The 13,998-nt window shown below is 44.8% G+C and overlaps 1 protein-coding gene across 1 annotated transcript in view; it reads left to right on the top strand.

Moving 5' to 3' along the window:
* The window catches only part of LOC125939159 (estrogen receptor-like), a 35,547-nt gene extending 26,584 nt beyond the window's left edge, over positions 1–8,963 (top strand). Inside the window, exon 5 of the mRNA XM_049654674.1 lies at positions 8,700–8,963. Coding sequence (XP_049510631.1) covers positions 8,700–8,887 — 188 coding nt within the window. The 3' untranslated portion in view covers positions 8,888–8,963. The remainder of the gene's footprint in view (positions 1–8,699) is intronic.
* Positions 8,964–13,998: the final 5,035 nt, after the last annotated feature.

A 13,998-nucleotide genomic window follows, 5' to 3' on the forward strand; every position in this document is an offset into this window, starting at 1 on the left:
CTCAGGTCATCAGATCATGGTGTGTGAGTTCAAGCTCTGCATTGGGCTCCGCACTGATGGTGTGGAGCCTGCTTGGGATTCTCTCTCCCTCTCTCTCTGCCTCTCGCCTGCTTGCACTCTCTGTCTCTCTGTCAAAATAAATAAACTCAAAAAAATAAATAAAACAAACAAATGGGACTACGTTAAATTAAAAGCCCTTGCACAATGAAGGAAACCATCGAAAAAATGAAAAGACATCCTACTGAATGGGAGAACACATTTGCAAATAAAGTGTCCCCCTTATTAGGAGTTCATATCCAAGATACACGAAATACATAGCAAAAGCCAAACAATCCAATTTCAAAAAATGGGAGAAGGACCTGAATAGACTTTTTTCCAAAGAAGACACCCAGATGGCCGACAGACACATGAATAGGTGCTCAACATCATGAATCGTCTTGGAAATGCAAATTAAAACCACAGTGAGTTACCACCTCACACCTGTCAGAATGCCTATTATCAGAAAGACAAGAAATAACAAGTTCTGGAGAGGAAGTGGAGAAAAGAAATCTCGTGCACTGTTGGTGGAGATGTAAATTGGTGCAGCCACTGCGGAAAATAGTATGAAGTTTCCTTCAAAAATTAAAAATAAAACTACCGTATGTTCCAGCAATCCTCCAAAAGCAATTCTTTTTGGAGGATTGCTGGAATTCGAAGAATTCAAAGGAAATGAAAATGTTAATTCAAAAAGATACACACATTCCTACATTCGTCGCAGCATTGTTTACAACAGCCAAGATATTGAAGCGACCCAAGTGTCCATCTATAGATGAATGGATAAAGAGGATGTGGTATAGACATACAATAGAATGTTACTCTGCGATAAAGAGTAATGAGATCTTACCATTTGCAACAACATGCATGGATAGACCTAGACGGTATTATGGTAAGTGGAAGGAGTCAGAGAAAAAAAAAATACCAAAGGGTTTCACTTATATGTGTAATCTAAAAAGCAAAACAAATGAAGAGAAAAAGTAGAACAGAAACAGAGCCCTAGATACAGAAAACAAACTGGTGATTGCCAGAGGGGAAGAGGTGGGGAGATGGACAAAATAGGTGAAGGAAATTAAAAGGTACAATCTTCCAGTTATAAGATAAATAAGATATAGGGATGTAACATCCAGACAGGGCATATAGTCAATAATATTGTAAGAACTTTGTGTGGCGACAGATGGCGATGAGACTTGCTGCAGTGATCATTTCGTAATAAATGTAAGTATCAAATTACTATGTTGTACATCTGAAACTAATATAATATTGTATGTCAATTATACTTCAATAAAAAACTGAGACACATGGCTGCCACTTAAATTATTTTCTTAAAAAGTGTACATTTAAGATTTCTTCTCAGGTCAGTTGAATCAGTTCGTCAGTTTCACCATCTGAAATCATTAAAGGATTTGTCCTTTGAGTCAGCTTGAATGTATTGACATACCACGTTTTTACCTTCTAGAACTTCTAGTAGATTTCACTAAAAATTATACTAAGTTGATAAATATCACTGAATCTCTAGCATATGATCTCTGTTCAGATTTTGTTTGTTCATGATTCAATCTTGGGAGGTTGTATGCTTCTAAGAATTTATTTTTTTTCTAGATTGTCCAATTTTTTGGCACATAATTATTCATAGCAGTCTCTTATGATCCTTTGTATTTCTGCGATATCAGTTATAACTTGTCTTTCATTTCTGAATGTATTTATTTGTGCTCTCTCTCTCTTTTTTCTTGGTGAATCTAGATAGTTTGTCAATTTCGTTTATCTTTAAAGAACCAGCTCTTAGTTTCATCGCTCTTTTTTATTATTTGCTTCAGTTTTTATTTATTTCTGCTCTGATCTTAATTATTTCTTTTTTTTAAATGGTTATTTATTTCTGAAAGGGAGGAGACAGAGACAGAGCATGAGTGGGGGAGGGACAGAGAGAGGGAGGCACAGAATCCAAAGCAGGCTCCAGGCTCTGAGCTGTCAGCACAGAGCCTGATGCAGGGCTCGAACCCACGAACTGTGAGATCATGACCTGAGCCAAAGTCAGCTGTTTAACTGACTGAGCCACCCAGGTGCCCCTCATCTTAATTATTTATTTCCTTTTTACTAACATTAGGCTTCATTGGTTCTTTTTTTCTAGTTCGTTTAGGTGTGAAGTTAGATTGCTTATTTGAGATTTTTCTCGTTTCTTGAGGTAGGCCTGTATTGCTATGAACTTGTCTCTTAGAAATGCTTTTGTTGCATCCCATAGATTTTGAATCATTGTATTTCCATTTTCATTTGTCTCAAGATATTTTATTTCTTCACTGATGCATTGGTTCTTTAGTAGCATGTTGTTTAATCTCCATGTATTTGTGATTTTTCCAGTTTTCTTCTTGTACTTCGTTTCTAGCTTTATACCATTGTGGTCAGAAAACATGCTTTGTCTTCTTTAAGTTTACTGAGACTTGTTTTGTGGCCTATAAAGTGATCTGTCATGGAGAATGTTCCATGTGCACTTGAGAAGAATGTGTATTCTGCTGCTTTTGGATGGAATGCTCTGTTGTATATCCATTATGACCATCTGGTGTAATATATCATTTAAGGCTGGTGTTTCCTTATTGATTTTCTGTCTGGATGATATATCCATTGATGTAAGTGAGGTGTTAAAGTCCCCTGCTATTATTGTATTGCTTCCTTATGTCTGTTAACATTTGCCTTATATATTTAGGACCTCCTATTTTGGGTGCATAGATATTTACAAGTATTATATTCTCTTGTTGGATCAATATTTTTATTATTATGTAATGTCCTGTCTTTTCTTAAAGTTTTTATTCTAAAATCTATATTTTCTGATATAAGTACAGCTACACCCACCTTCTTTTCCTGTCTGTTGGCATGGAATATCTTTTTTCATCCCTTCTCTTTCCATCTGTGTTATGTCCTTAGATATGAAATAAGTCTCTTATATGAACATATATCCTATCTTAAAAGCTCACAAATTCCAGATATTCATTGTATAGAATGTTATGTCCTTAGATATGAAATAAGTCTCTTATATGAACATATATCCTATCTTAAAAGCTCACAAATTCCAGATATTCAGTGTATAGAACTTAAAAAGACCTTGGAGATCATATCCCTTGGCTAAGCAGTGGAAAAGAGATAATGAATTGGAAAAATAAACAGTAATACATACAAGAGGTGATCAAAAAGTCTGTGGGACAATGTTAGTCCAAGACAGAAAGACAAGAACTCCAAAATAATTTTAATATGTACTTTTCACAAAGTGTATTTCTTAGTATGCCAAGAAATTATTTAAAAACACATAGGAGCAATAACACAGTATTTCATTAATGTCTACTGTTTTGTAATAGTTGATTCTAATTTTGTTTAGAAGAATCTTAAGTCTTGTTCTATATATTGCAACCAGTTGTGTTGCTTTTGTGGCACCTGTATACCTGCACTAAAAACGTGTATAGTTGGACAGCTTATGTAATACATTCAATTGGCTGCATAAAGTGAATAAACTACTAACTAATTTTGAGAAAGGTATTCCATTTAAGCTTCCCTTTCTATAGCCAAACTGAATACTGGACCTTTTTTTGTACAGCCTTTCAGAACTTTTCACTGCAAAATTTTTATTTGTAGGGGTTTCTGGGTGGCTCAGTTGGTTAAGTGTCCAACTCTTGATTTTAGCTTAGGTCATGATCTCATGAACCATGAGATCGATCCCCTTGTTGGGCTCTGTGCTGACAGTATGGAACCTGCTTGGGATTCTCTCTCTCTCTCTCTCTCTCTCCCCCCCCTTCCCCCACTCAAGCTCTCCCTCTTTCTCTCAAAATAAATAAATAAATATTAAAAAATTGTTTGTAGTAGGATTGATTCGTTAATATATTTAAGAAAAAAAACCCTTCATTATTTGGGACTGTCTGACACTTTGTAGGACATCCGACAGGTCTCTCCCACTAAGTGGCTGTAGCAACCACAAACTGTCCCAACAACACTCCACAAGGGGCAGTACTATCCCCTAGGAGACCAGCAGTCGAGGCGGGAGCACAAAACAAACGGAGCGTTCATCAAACTGTCAGTCTCAAAGGCCCTTCTGAGCAGACATGCTCATTACTTGTTTTACAGTTAAAACCCCTAAAGGCTGACCTGCGGATTAATCACTGGGTGAACAGGATAAAAAGAGAAGTCCCTGCAAGGAGAGTGGCAGCTTGCTGGCCTGGACTACTTATAGTCGTGGACTTGAGGGGTTTTCTTTGCTAATTTTTCCCTTTGAGTTGTGTGTTTGTTTTTTTTTTTTTTTAATTTGGTCAAACTACCATAGGCTGAAGGATTCTCCCAGGGTCCAGTGTCACATTCTTCCTTTTGGAAAAGAAAACATGTGTCCTTGCTTGAAGAATTTGGCCTTAAGCATCTGGTAAACCATGGCCTCAGCATTCTTCATTTGTTTAGAACAATTAGATATGCCCACCAGTGGACAGCAATGGTTGGTTGTGCTATGCTCCCTTCTGGGCACGACCACATACATTTATGCCCTGCAGGGTCCATGCCTGCATTCCTCCAGCTTCCAGAAGTTTCTATTATCTGGAAAAGTGATGGGGGTAAGGAGAGGTTCCTGTGGGGTGAAGAGAAAAAAGGAAGAAGTCAGAGGGAGAGCATCCAAGCAGAATCAGAGGAGAGAGTGAAATTCAGAGTCGGTGAGAGCAAGAGAGTGTGAGAAAGATTGAATTGAGATCTCTTATATATGGGGGTGTCCTTGTGGTCTCGCTCCCCATTCTTTTCTACCACCAGATTTCTCCACAGACTCTTCCTACATCTCCTGGTGTTGGCCAAGATTCAGAATATGGAGAAGCTCAGATTTGCTAATAACACTTCAAGACTGGATGATGACACACAGATTGGTTTTTTCCATCTTTGGGATTTGGAGCAGCTCTGGGAGTTGCAAAACCTGCCTTGGTGCAAGAATATTTCTGAAGGCTCTCACTGTCTGATCACTGGCTCTGTGCTGTTGGGCACAGTGGTGCAGCCATCCAGGGTGGCGGGGACCACCTGGGATATGGAAATTACCAGCAGCCCGGTTTTGCATTCGCCGGAGCACCTGAAGCATTCTGGGAATTTGAATTTCTGTTGTTTCTTTCAAACGCCCCCTTAGGGGCAGCAGGCAACAAACATGGACCACATTTTGCCAGAAAAGCCCAAAAGGATGATGGCTGCTGTTGTCAATTATTGGCATTTCAACAGGACTGTATTTTTATTTCTGAGTATATTTACACAGCTAGGAAGCATCTGCTGACAAGGATGAAATGATAAGCTGTATCCGTGCCAAAACAGGACTAGAAAAACAGGCTTGTTCTGCGAATGGACTGCATCTCGAGTCGGTGTTAAGAAAATTCTTTCTCCACAGGCAATATCTGCACGTAAAACATTAACGCTTGGGGCGCCTGGGTGGCTGCATCAGTTAAGCGACTGACTTCGGCTCGGGTCATGATCTCACCATTCATGAGTTCAAGCCGCACATCGGACTCTGTGCTGACAGCTCAGAACCTGGAGGCTGCTTCGGATTCTGTGTCTCCCTCTCTCTCTCTCTGCCCCCCCCCCACTTGTGCTCTCTCTCTCTCTCTCAAAAAATAATAAATAAATCATTTAAAAAGCCATTAACACTTAAAATAGGACTTGGAATCCCTATTAAGTAACATAGTGCATGCACACAGTAGGCCCCTAATGAAAGTCTGCTAAAGGAAAGAATCGATGTGTGCAGGCACCTGAAGGAAGATGGGCGATCAGTAGCCCCAGAGAAAACTTCCCACCCTGCAGTCTGAGGGCCACGGTTCTTTCACTGGGAAGAGCGTGATGTGAGGCTGGCTCTCAAGGTGTCTGAGATTCAAGCAGAAGGAGTCCGAAATTCTACCCCTGGGTGCACAAGGAAGAAGAACCGTGTGGCTGGATGTCACCTTGAAGCAGGTTGCTCCTCGATTCTGTGGTTCTCTTGAACCAGAACAGGATTATTGGTGAATGAGGCCAGCATCCCGGGTGGTGACAAAAAAGGAAATTGGTAGAAAACGCATCATCCAAGTTGGATTAACTCAGCTCTGTGGCCTGGGCAGGTTCCCAGGACATACAGCCAGATGCAGGGCCTCTGGGAGACGGGAGGCTAGAACGTGTGTGGTAACAGAGAGGGAAGTGCGAGGCAGCGCGGGGGGCCGCTCGGAGGTGCCCCTCACCCTAACCCACTGGTGCACAACCCTCCTGCCATCCATCACTTCCAGGCCAACCCCGAGGCCACTGGACAGTTGCCCAATTCCTAACGGACACGTTCTTTCTCTGTCAACAGTTCACATGGAACGTTAAGTGAAGGAATCCGGCAATTTCTTCCTTATTTCACTGCCTATTGCTTACTCATTCTGTGGTCTATTTGCTTTGGATCCAAGTGCCTCTGGGTACGAAAAGCTACATTATTGTATTCAACTGCATGTAAGCCAAGATCCCGACCATCCTGGTTTTGTTGTTGTTGTATTTGTTCTAAAGCTTAGCCATTTTCCATTCTGGGCAATTACCACTGTTTACTATGAGTTCCACTGCATAGGTATTTTCCCCATCGCCGACCTCCGGGTTGCGGTGTGGGCAGTAACTGTCATCACATCACAGTCTGCTAAAGGAAAGAATTGTAGCAGTACAAAGTCAGACATTAATAAACGTAGGGGACTTAGCTTGAAGGTACCAGTGAGGATGGGGAGAGGATGGGGAGGAGAAGAAATCTCTTTATGAGGGGGCCAGTGGGCTGAGAAGAAATAAGACGGAAAGAGATGTTGCTAAATACATAATGCATCACCTGGAGAAAAATACAGCATCATCTGCTCTCCGTAGGACGGTATGATTCGGCGGAATGGAGTTTGTTTCTGGAGTGTTTACTTGATAGAAAATCCATCTTTGTGGTCCTACGACAGGATTGACCCATCCTGCCCTCCTCTTGCTCTGAATACTTGCCGCCTCTTTATCACTCACCTTCCTCTGGTCCTTGGGCTGAGTTCCCAACTCAGATGATCAGGATTCTTTTTGTTACAGGTGACAGAAACCAGCTCACACTGTCTTGAACAAAAAAGGGAATTTATAGGGTGCCTGGGTGGTTCAGTTGGTTGAGCATCTGACTTTGGCTCAGGTCATGATCTCACGGTTTGTGGGTACGAGCCCTGCATCGGGCTCTGTGCTGACACCTCAGAGCCCGGAGCCTGCTTCCGATTCTGTGTCTCCCTCTCTCCGCCCCTCCCCTGCTCGTGCTCTGTCTCTCAAAAATAAATAAATGTTAAAAGAAGTTTTTAAAAGGGAATTTATGGATTCATGTGTTAGAAAGGATACTATAGAAGTTATAAGGTCAAAAGAAAACAATGTAAAAATAGGACCTTGTGCCTGAACCGGGATTTCCCCCGTACCCCTCATATAACTATTACTTCTGCATTCTGTTGCTCAGCTCCGTTCTGCACATGGGAGCTCCATGAGCAGGGAAGGTGCCACACCTGAGAGTCACTATTCTCACCCTCCAAGCTCAGCAATCTAGAGGAAAGAGTTTCTGTTTCACAACGTCCATATACAACTCCAGAAAAAGCTCTGACTGTCTAGCTCAGGGCTAATACTGTCCCAAAGAATAGAGTGGCCTGATTGTCTCATTTCTTTTTTTTTTTTTAATGTTTATTTATTTTTGAGAGAGAGAGAGAGAGAGAGAATGAGCCCGAGAGGGTCAGAGAGAGAGGGAGACTGAGGATCTGACGCAGGCTCTGTGCTGACAGCAGGGAGCCCAATGCAGGGCTCAAACTCACAAACTGTGACATCATGACCTGAGCTGAAGTCAGATGCCCAACTGACTGAGCCACCCAGGCATCCCCTGATTGTCTCATTTCAGTCCTGAGTCTACCTGTGGCCCAGGGAGTAGGATCTGTTTCCAGAAGAAAGGCAAGAGGGAGAAAAACAAAACAAAACAAAACAAAACACGCCTCCCAGTGAAAAACAACAGTTCCTGTGGTCCTCTGCGCCCACCTGCCATAAACCTTTCAGTTGAGGAGGAAAAGTAGGAAGGGCCTAAGCCTCATCTGAAACATAACAGCAAGGTAGATCCTACCTGGGAAAATTACCTGTCAGTCACTTCACAAGTCATTCTTGCTGTCTGTGCATCTCACAAGAATGTCACATGATAATGATCACATGTGGAGTCAGAGCATTGGGCTTCCTTCCCGGCTCTGCTTTGTCCTAAGTTTTCTTAGCAGGTTCATGCATCTCTCTGCCCTTTGTTTTCTTCATGGGAGAGGAATAATAACGCCTCTCTCAGGGGTTTGTCGTCAGCGTTAGTGGGATAGTTTATGTTGATGTCAGACGGGCCAGAGAAGGAGCGGCTGGTATAACCATTACAACCCCGAGGCTAACAGTGCCTTTCCTGGGGATCGTGTTGACAAGTCCCAGAAATTGGCGCACACGCGGGAGGCCTGATAGGTTTCTCGGTGTTCTCAGACGTGTACCCTGAGTAGGAATTTCGTGCCGTTGCTCAGATGGAACGGGTCCCAGACTTCTGCCCTGCTGTGCCGGGGGCGGTGGGGGCGGGGGGCACTGGCGCTGGCTGGGTTTTACATCCCGCACATGCTGCCAGTCTCCTAGACCTCGTCGTCTTGGAGTTTCTCTGTCTCACTCTCTCTCTGCGCATTCAGGAGTGTACACATTTCTGTCCAGCACCCTGAAGTCTCTGGAAGAGAAGGACCATATCCATCGTGTCTTGGACAAGATCACAGACACCTTGATCCACCTGATGGCCAAAGCGGGCCTGACTCTGCAGCAGCAGCACCGGCGTCTGGCCCAGCTCCTCCTCATCCTGTCCCACATCAGGCACATGAGGTGAGGCATCCTTGGGTCCCCCCCGGGAGCCCCATAACGAACACAAGCCCTCAAACGTGCTACCGCTGGGCCGGGAAGGGCTGACGCCTGAATACAGATAGCGCCCTCGGAACAGTTCCCAGGACGTAATAAGCAGAAACGCTATGGGACGACGGAGGAGGGAAGAAGGAAATCTGTCTAGGGCGTGGGGCAGGTGTCAGAGAGGCTTCATAGAGGAGGTGATATTTGCACCCAGTTTGAAGCCTGCACAAGGTCTGATGGGGGGAGGAGCGTGTGGTGTGCGGGCAGAGGGAGGATGGCAATGTTTGATCATTCGTTTTATCTCACCACTCAAGGCGAGTGCGTGAACACAGCTGTCCTCTGAAGGCACCCGGCACATCCATTACGGTTCCTGCATCACGCTCCCCCTATTTACAGTTGGAAACCCAGGGGCACCCAGGTGGCTCAGTCGGTTAAGCGTCCGACTCTGGCTCAGGTCATCATCTCACGGTTCATGAGTTCGAGCCCCACATCAGACTCTCTGCTGTCAGCACAGAGCCTGCTTTGGATCCTCTGTCCCCCTCTCTCCCTGCCGCTCCCCAGCTCATGCTCTCTCACTCTCAAAAAGAAACATTAAAGAAATGTTTTTTTTTAAAAAGAGAGGAAAAAAGAAATCCTGAGAGAATCTCGGTCCCTCCAGCGCACAGAGAATCACCACTGGTTCTTCCATTCCTCTCAGATCCCTTCTTGTCACCCCTCATGGCTGTTACCCTCATCCAAGCCACCATCATTTCCTTTTGGATTTCTGCAGAGGCCACCAAACATACCTCCCTGCCTTCAGTCTTGACCCTTCCTAACCCATTCTCCACCCAGAGCCACAGCGGCCGTCCTAATACCACATCTGATCACCTCATTCCTTTATTTAAAACCCTCAGCTTCCCATCGCTTTAGATACAAGTGTAAGTTCCTTTATTTTGCTTGTACAACTTCTGGGCTCCAGCTGTTACTTAACTTCCTAGGACTCCGGCTGTTCCAGCTTCCTAGGACTCCAACTGCTGTGCTCCAGCGGTTACTTAACTTCCTACTGAACTTCCTGGTAGTCCGAGCTCTGGCCAGGCACCTTTGTTCTCTGAGTCACGGGTGGCCAACTCCAGGTTACACATCGGCTGGCAGCTCTGTGCATCCCCGCTGGGTTCCCTCCCGCCTGTGGGACAGCTGACGCGGGCCGGGCACAGCCGGGGGACTCCCCTGCAAGCTGCAGGCTGGCCAGGTGACTGCTCCGTGTGTCCTTTATCCTCCCGTCCCCACAGGTTAGCTGGGACATATCGTTCTCACGGCAATGGCAGAGGTACAGGAAAGCAAGCCTATAAGGGCAAGTGCATTTTGATCTTTTAGTTAAGTGATAGCTACAACATTCTGTTGGCCAACACATCACTTGATGAGGCTTCAAGTTAAGATCAGGAGCATGGGCACAGGGAGGGAGTATTTCAGAACAGTAAGCTAATCCATCATGGCTGAGATATTCTTTTCAGGAGGCATCTCCTGACCCTTAACCCAGCTGGGATTTATACCCTATTCTTCCTGATCGTTATTTCACGTCTTGTTTTCTCTCTGCCCCAGTTAGACTGTAAACCCTTTGAGGCAGTTGTCACAATCCATCATGCATAATCTGTGTACCCAATACCTCCTAGCATAGGGCTTGGCACATAGTAACTACTCGATAAATATTTTGTGTAGGGGTTAAGGAAGGGTATTAGCAGAGGAAGTAAGAGCCTCTCTGTGCCAAAAGGACAAAGTGGCTTCATTTCTATTTCAAATGGTCACGTCATGTGGCTGGCTAGATGCTTAATGGATACTATTCCCATGAACAGAACTCTGGCTGCAGGGAAGAAATAAGCAGTTGGTATATTCTTTACTCCAGAAGGGCCCTAGAAATGAGAGATCAGAGAGCCATGCATGATGACGTCTATATGAACTCGGGCTTACACCCAGACCCTCGGAACGAAAATGTAATTTCTTCTCTTAGTGGCTATGAGGGAAGGGCATGGTGTCTGAGGGGTTGGCTTAATTTGTAAGGGGCTTTCAAACCTCAAGATTAAGCGTCAAGAGGCAAGATTGCATTCAGCCCACACGTTTCTAATCCTTTCCCATTTATTTTTATGAATATTACAAAGAGGGAAGCAGGAGTGCGTCAGAGTAACAACCCTCTACCACATTACCTGGCTGAGAGAGGAACCTTTTTTTAGAAGAAGTGTGTTAACATTTACTCTGGGCTGGGAATTTCAAAGATGTCATAGAAACCATGTATTACAGATGAAGGTTTTTATTCTTCGGTAGGAATTGCTGAGTCTTCAAATCTGTCAACTACTTTTCAGCATTAGCAAGCCTGATTAGCGAATACCCAAATATGTCTGCACTAAATTTATAGGCTTTAGTACTTTTGTTGGCCTATGTAGAGGGCAGCAGTGGTGAGAGAGCTCTGAAGAGTTTGTCTCAATTGTGCAAAAGCTGGAGAGAAGCTGCTAATCTACTAGATTTGAGCATTTTCTCTCTCGCTCACTTGGGCACACACACACACACTAATGTTTTTGGTGCCTTACTGCAGCCAATCTAGCTCTGTTTTATTAAAGTTGGCCCCAGCCATATGTTGTTACTCAGAGAACTTAACACCCAGATTTCATGTGACTATAAATGATTCATTAGGTTGCAAGAGCAAGACAGTGTGAGATCCAGTGGGCATTTAGCATTAACAGCATTTTTAAATTAAAAAAACACACACATACACACACACTTAGATGTGTAATTAGGTTGTGGTGTTGTAAGACCTAAATAGTTTGATGCTGTGTTTTTCTGGCATGTCTCCAGCTCATGCGACTTTTCCCCTACTAAAAATGCCAATATTTTCTAGGGTATTTGGTCCTGCCTACTCATGATACATCATTCTTTCTAAACAATTTCAAGCTCCCTAAATGGTTGTTCTGTGTTTTCTCCATGGGTGGCGTGGTGGGAGAAAGAGCAGAATTGTAGCTGGCGGGGGGGTGGGGGTGGGGGTGGGGGACAGCGGTTAAAAGGAGAAATGCCATTTGCCTACATTTCCCTGTATCCATTTGCCCCATATTTTCTGAGCATTTACCACATTCTTGGCACTGTTCCAGGCCTGCAGAATGGGCAAATTACTGCCCCTTGAGGAGCCTGCCCTGTGTGTGTGTGTGTGTGTGTGTGTGTGTGTGTTTATGTGGGCACACATGCCTGGGGGGAGGAAGAAGCATGCATATGTACAGAGAGCAATTTCAGGTTGTCATAGTGCTGGGAGGAAAACAGAGTAGGTGAAAGAGAGCGGCTAAAGCTGTAGGCCCTGAGGTCACAGCCACTGTGGCAGCAAAAGGACTTCCAAGGGAGGTGGTGTCTGAAGATTTGGGGAAGAGGGGCACCTGGGTGGCTCAGTTGGTTAAGCATCCAGCTTCAGCTCAGGTTATGATCTCATGGTTCGTGGGTTCAAGCCCCACGTCGGGCTCTGTGCTGACAGCTCAGAGCCTGGAGCCTGCTTCCGATTCTGTGTCTCCTTCCCTCTCTGCCCCTCTGCTGCTCACGCGTGTTCTCTCTCTCTCTCAAAAATAAATAAATGTTAAAAAAAAAGATTTAGGGGAAGAGCATCCAGGCAGAGGGAACAGAAAGGGCAGATACCTGAGTCTGGGAGTAAAGAGCTCAGTTTCTTCAAGCTCTTTCTTAGAAAGCTCAGCAGAAGTAAAGAGCGTGAACTAGGGGAGAGAGGCCGGGGGAGCTAGGAGAGGTAGATGGAAGCACATCAGTTAGACCTTGCAGAGCATGGAAAGAAATTTAGAGCGTATTCCTACAAAATGGCGAAGAGCTGGAACATTTTAAACAAGGGAAGTTCTTGAACTGTTCTACACATTTAAAAACCTCCCTCCTACATGACTAGAGTGACTGGATCGTCTCCATTCTCTTGTTAGATGCAATAGCGGGGAACAGAACCTCATTTGAGTCAGTGGAAGGAAGTCGCCCGCATAACAAATCCTGGAATGGCTCTTTCAACAGGGACAAAGATCGGCATGCCGGTGTCTTTGGAGTTTCCCTAGTTTCCCCTTCCTTGGAGTCTCGGCAGGCCTCGAGCTTGCGACGCTCTAAAGCGGTCCCCTTTGTGTCTTCCCACCCGCAGTAACAAAGGCATGGAGCACCTGTACAACATGAAGTGCAAAAACGTAGTGCCTCTCTACGACCTGCTGTTGGAGATGCTGGACGCCCACCGCCTGCACGCCCCAGCCAACCGGGGGGGCGCACCCATGGAGGAGATGAACCAGAGCCAGCTGGCCACCACGGGCTCAACTTCAGCACATTCCTTGCAAGCATATTACATCACCGAGGAGGCGGGGGCTTTCCCCACCACAGTCTGAGAGCTCCCAGGCTCCCCCAAGGTCCTGAGAATCCCTGCAGCATGTTACCCACGTCATGCATCACGATAGCAGAGTTCTACGCGCACTCCGGCATGCATCCGCCATCGTGGCTTCCTAATATGAGTGGCCATCCGTCTGCTTGCTCAGTTCTTAGTGGCACGCCTTCTTTTGGGAGCAGCCAAAGGGATTCCAGGGCTAAATTCTTTGTAATGGCTCTCTCTGCCCCCTTTGCTACATTGCTAAGCATGAGGATTCTGTAACTTTTCATGACTGAACTCAGTCTATGAGCTGGGACTCAGGTGACTGTGCATTTAAGCTACTCGTTGAGACCCAGGCCTGGAGAGTGGACATTTCATCTCTGTGAAGCGTTCACTGGCTCTAAGAAAAAGCCACAGGAACGGCGTGGCAGTGGCTCCTTTAATTGCTGACTTGGAGAAAGTTAGGTCAAGGGTTCATTATGGCATCATCTTGTATTCCTATAGTAACGGCTCGTTTTATTAAAGTAATACCTTAAAGCTTTTGCTCTGTTGCATGGCTGTAGGCAGAATGTTCAGTGATTGTCTATTCATTTGCCCTATAGGAATACAAGATGCCCACAGAGAAGGAAGGTCCCCTAACTGTCAAAACTTTGTCAACTTAATACACTGCACCTTCAGATTTGCTGAATGCTCCTCCACTGGTTTTTGAGAACACTATGTACACACAGGTCATGGGTTCCAGTTAA

Source organism: Panthera uncia (assembly GCF_023721935.1).
Source record: "Panthera uncia isolate 11264 chromosome B2 unlocalized genomic scaffold, Puncia_PCG_1.0 HiC_scaffold_24, whole genome shotgun sequence".
In the NCBI taxonomy this organism is placed as follows: domain Eukaryota; kingdom Metazoa; phylum Chordata; class Mammalia; order Carnivora; family Felidae; genus Panthera; species Panthera uncia.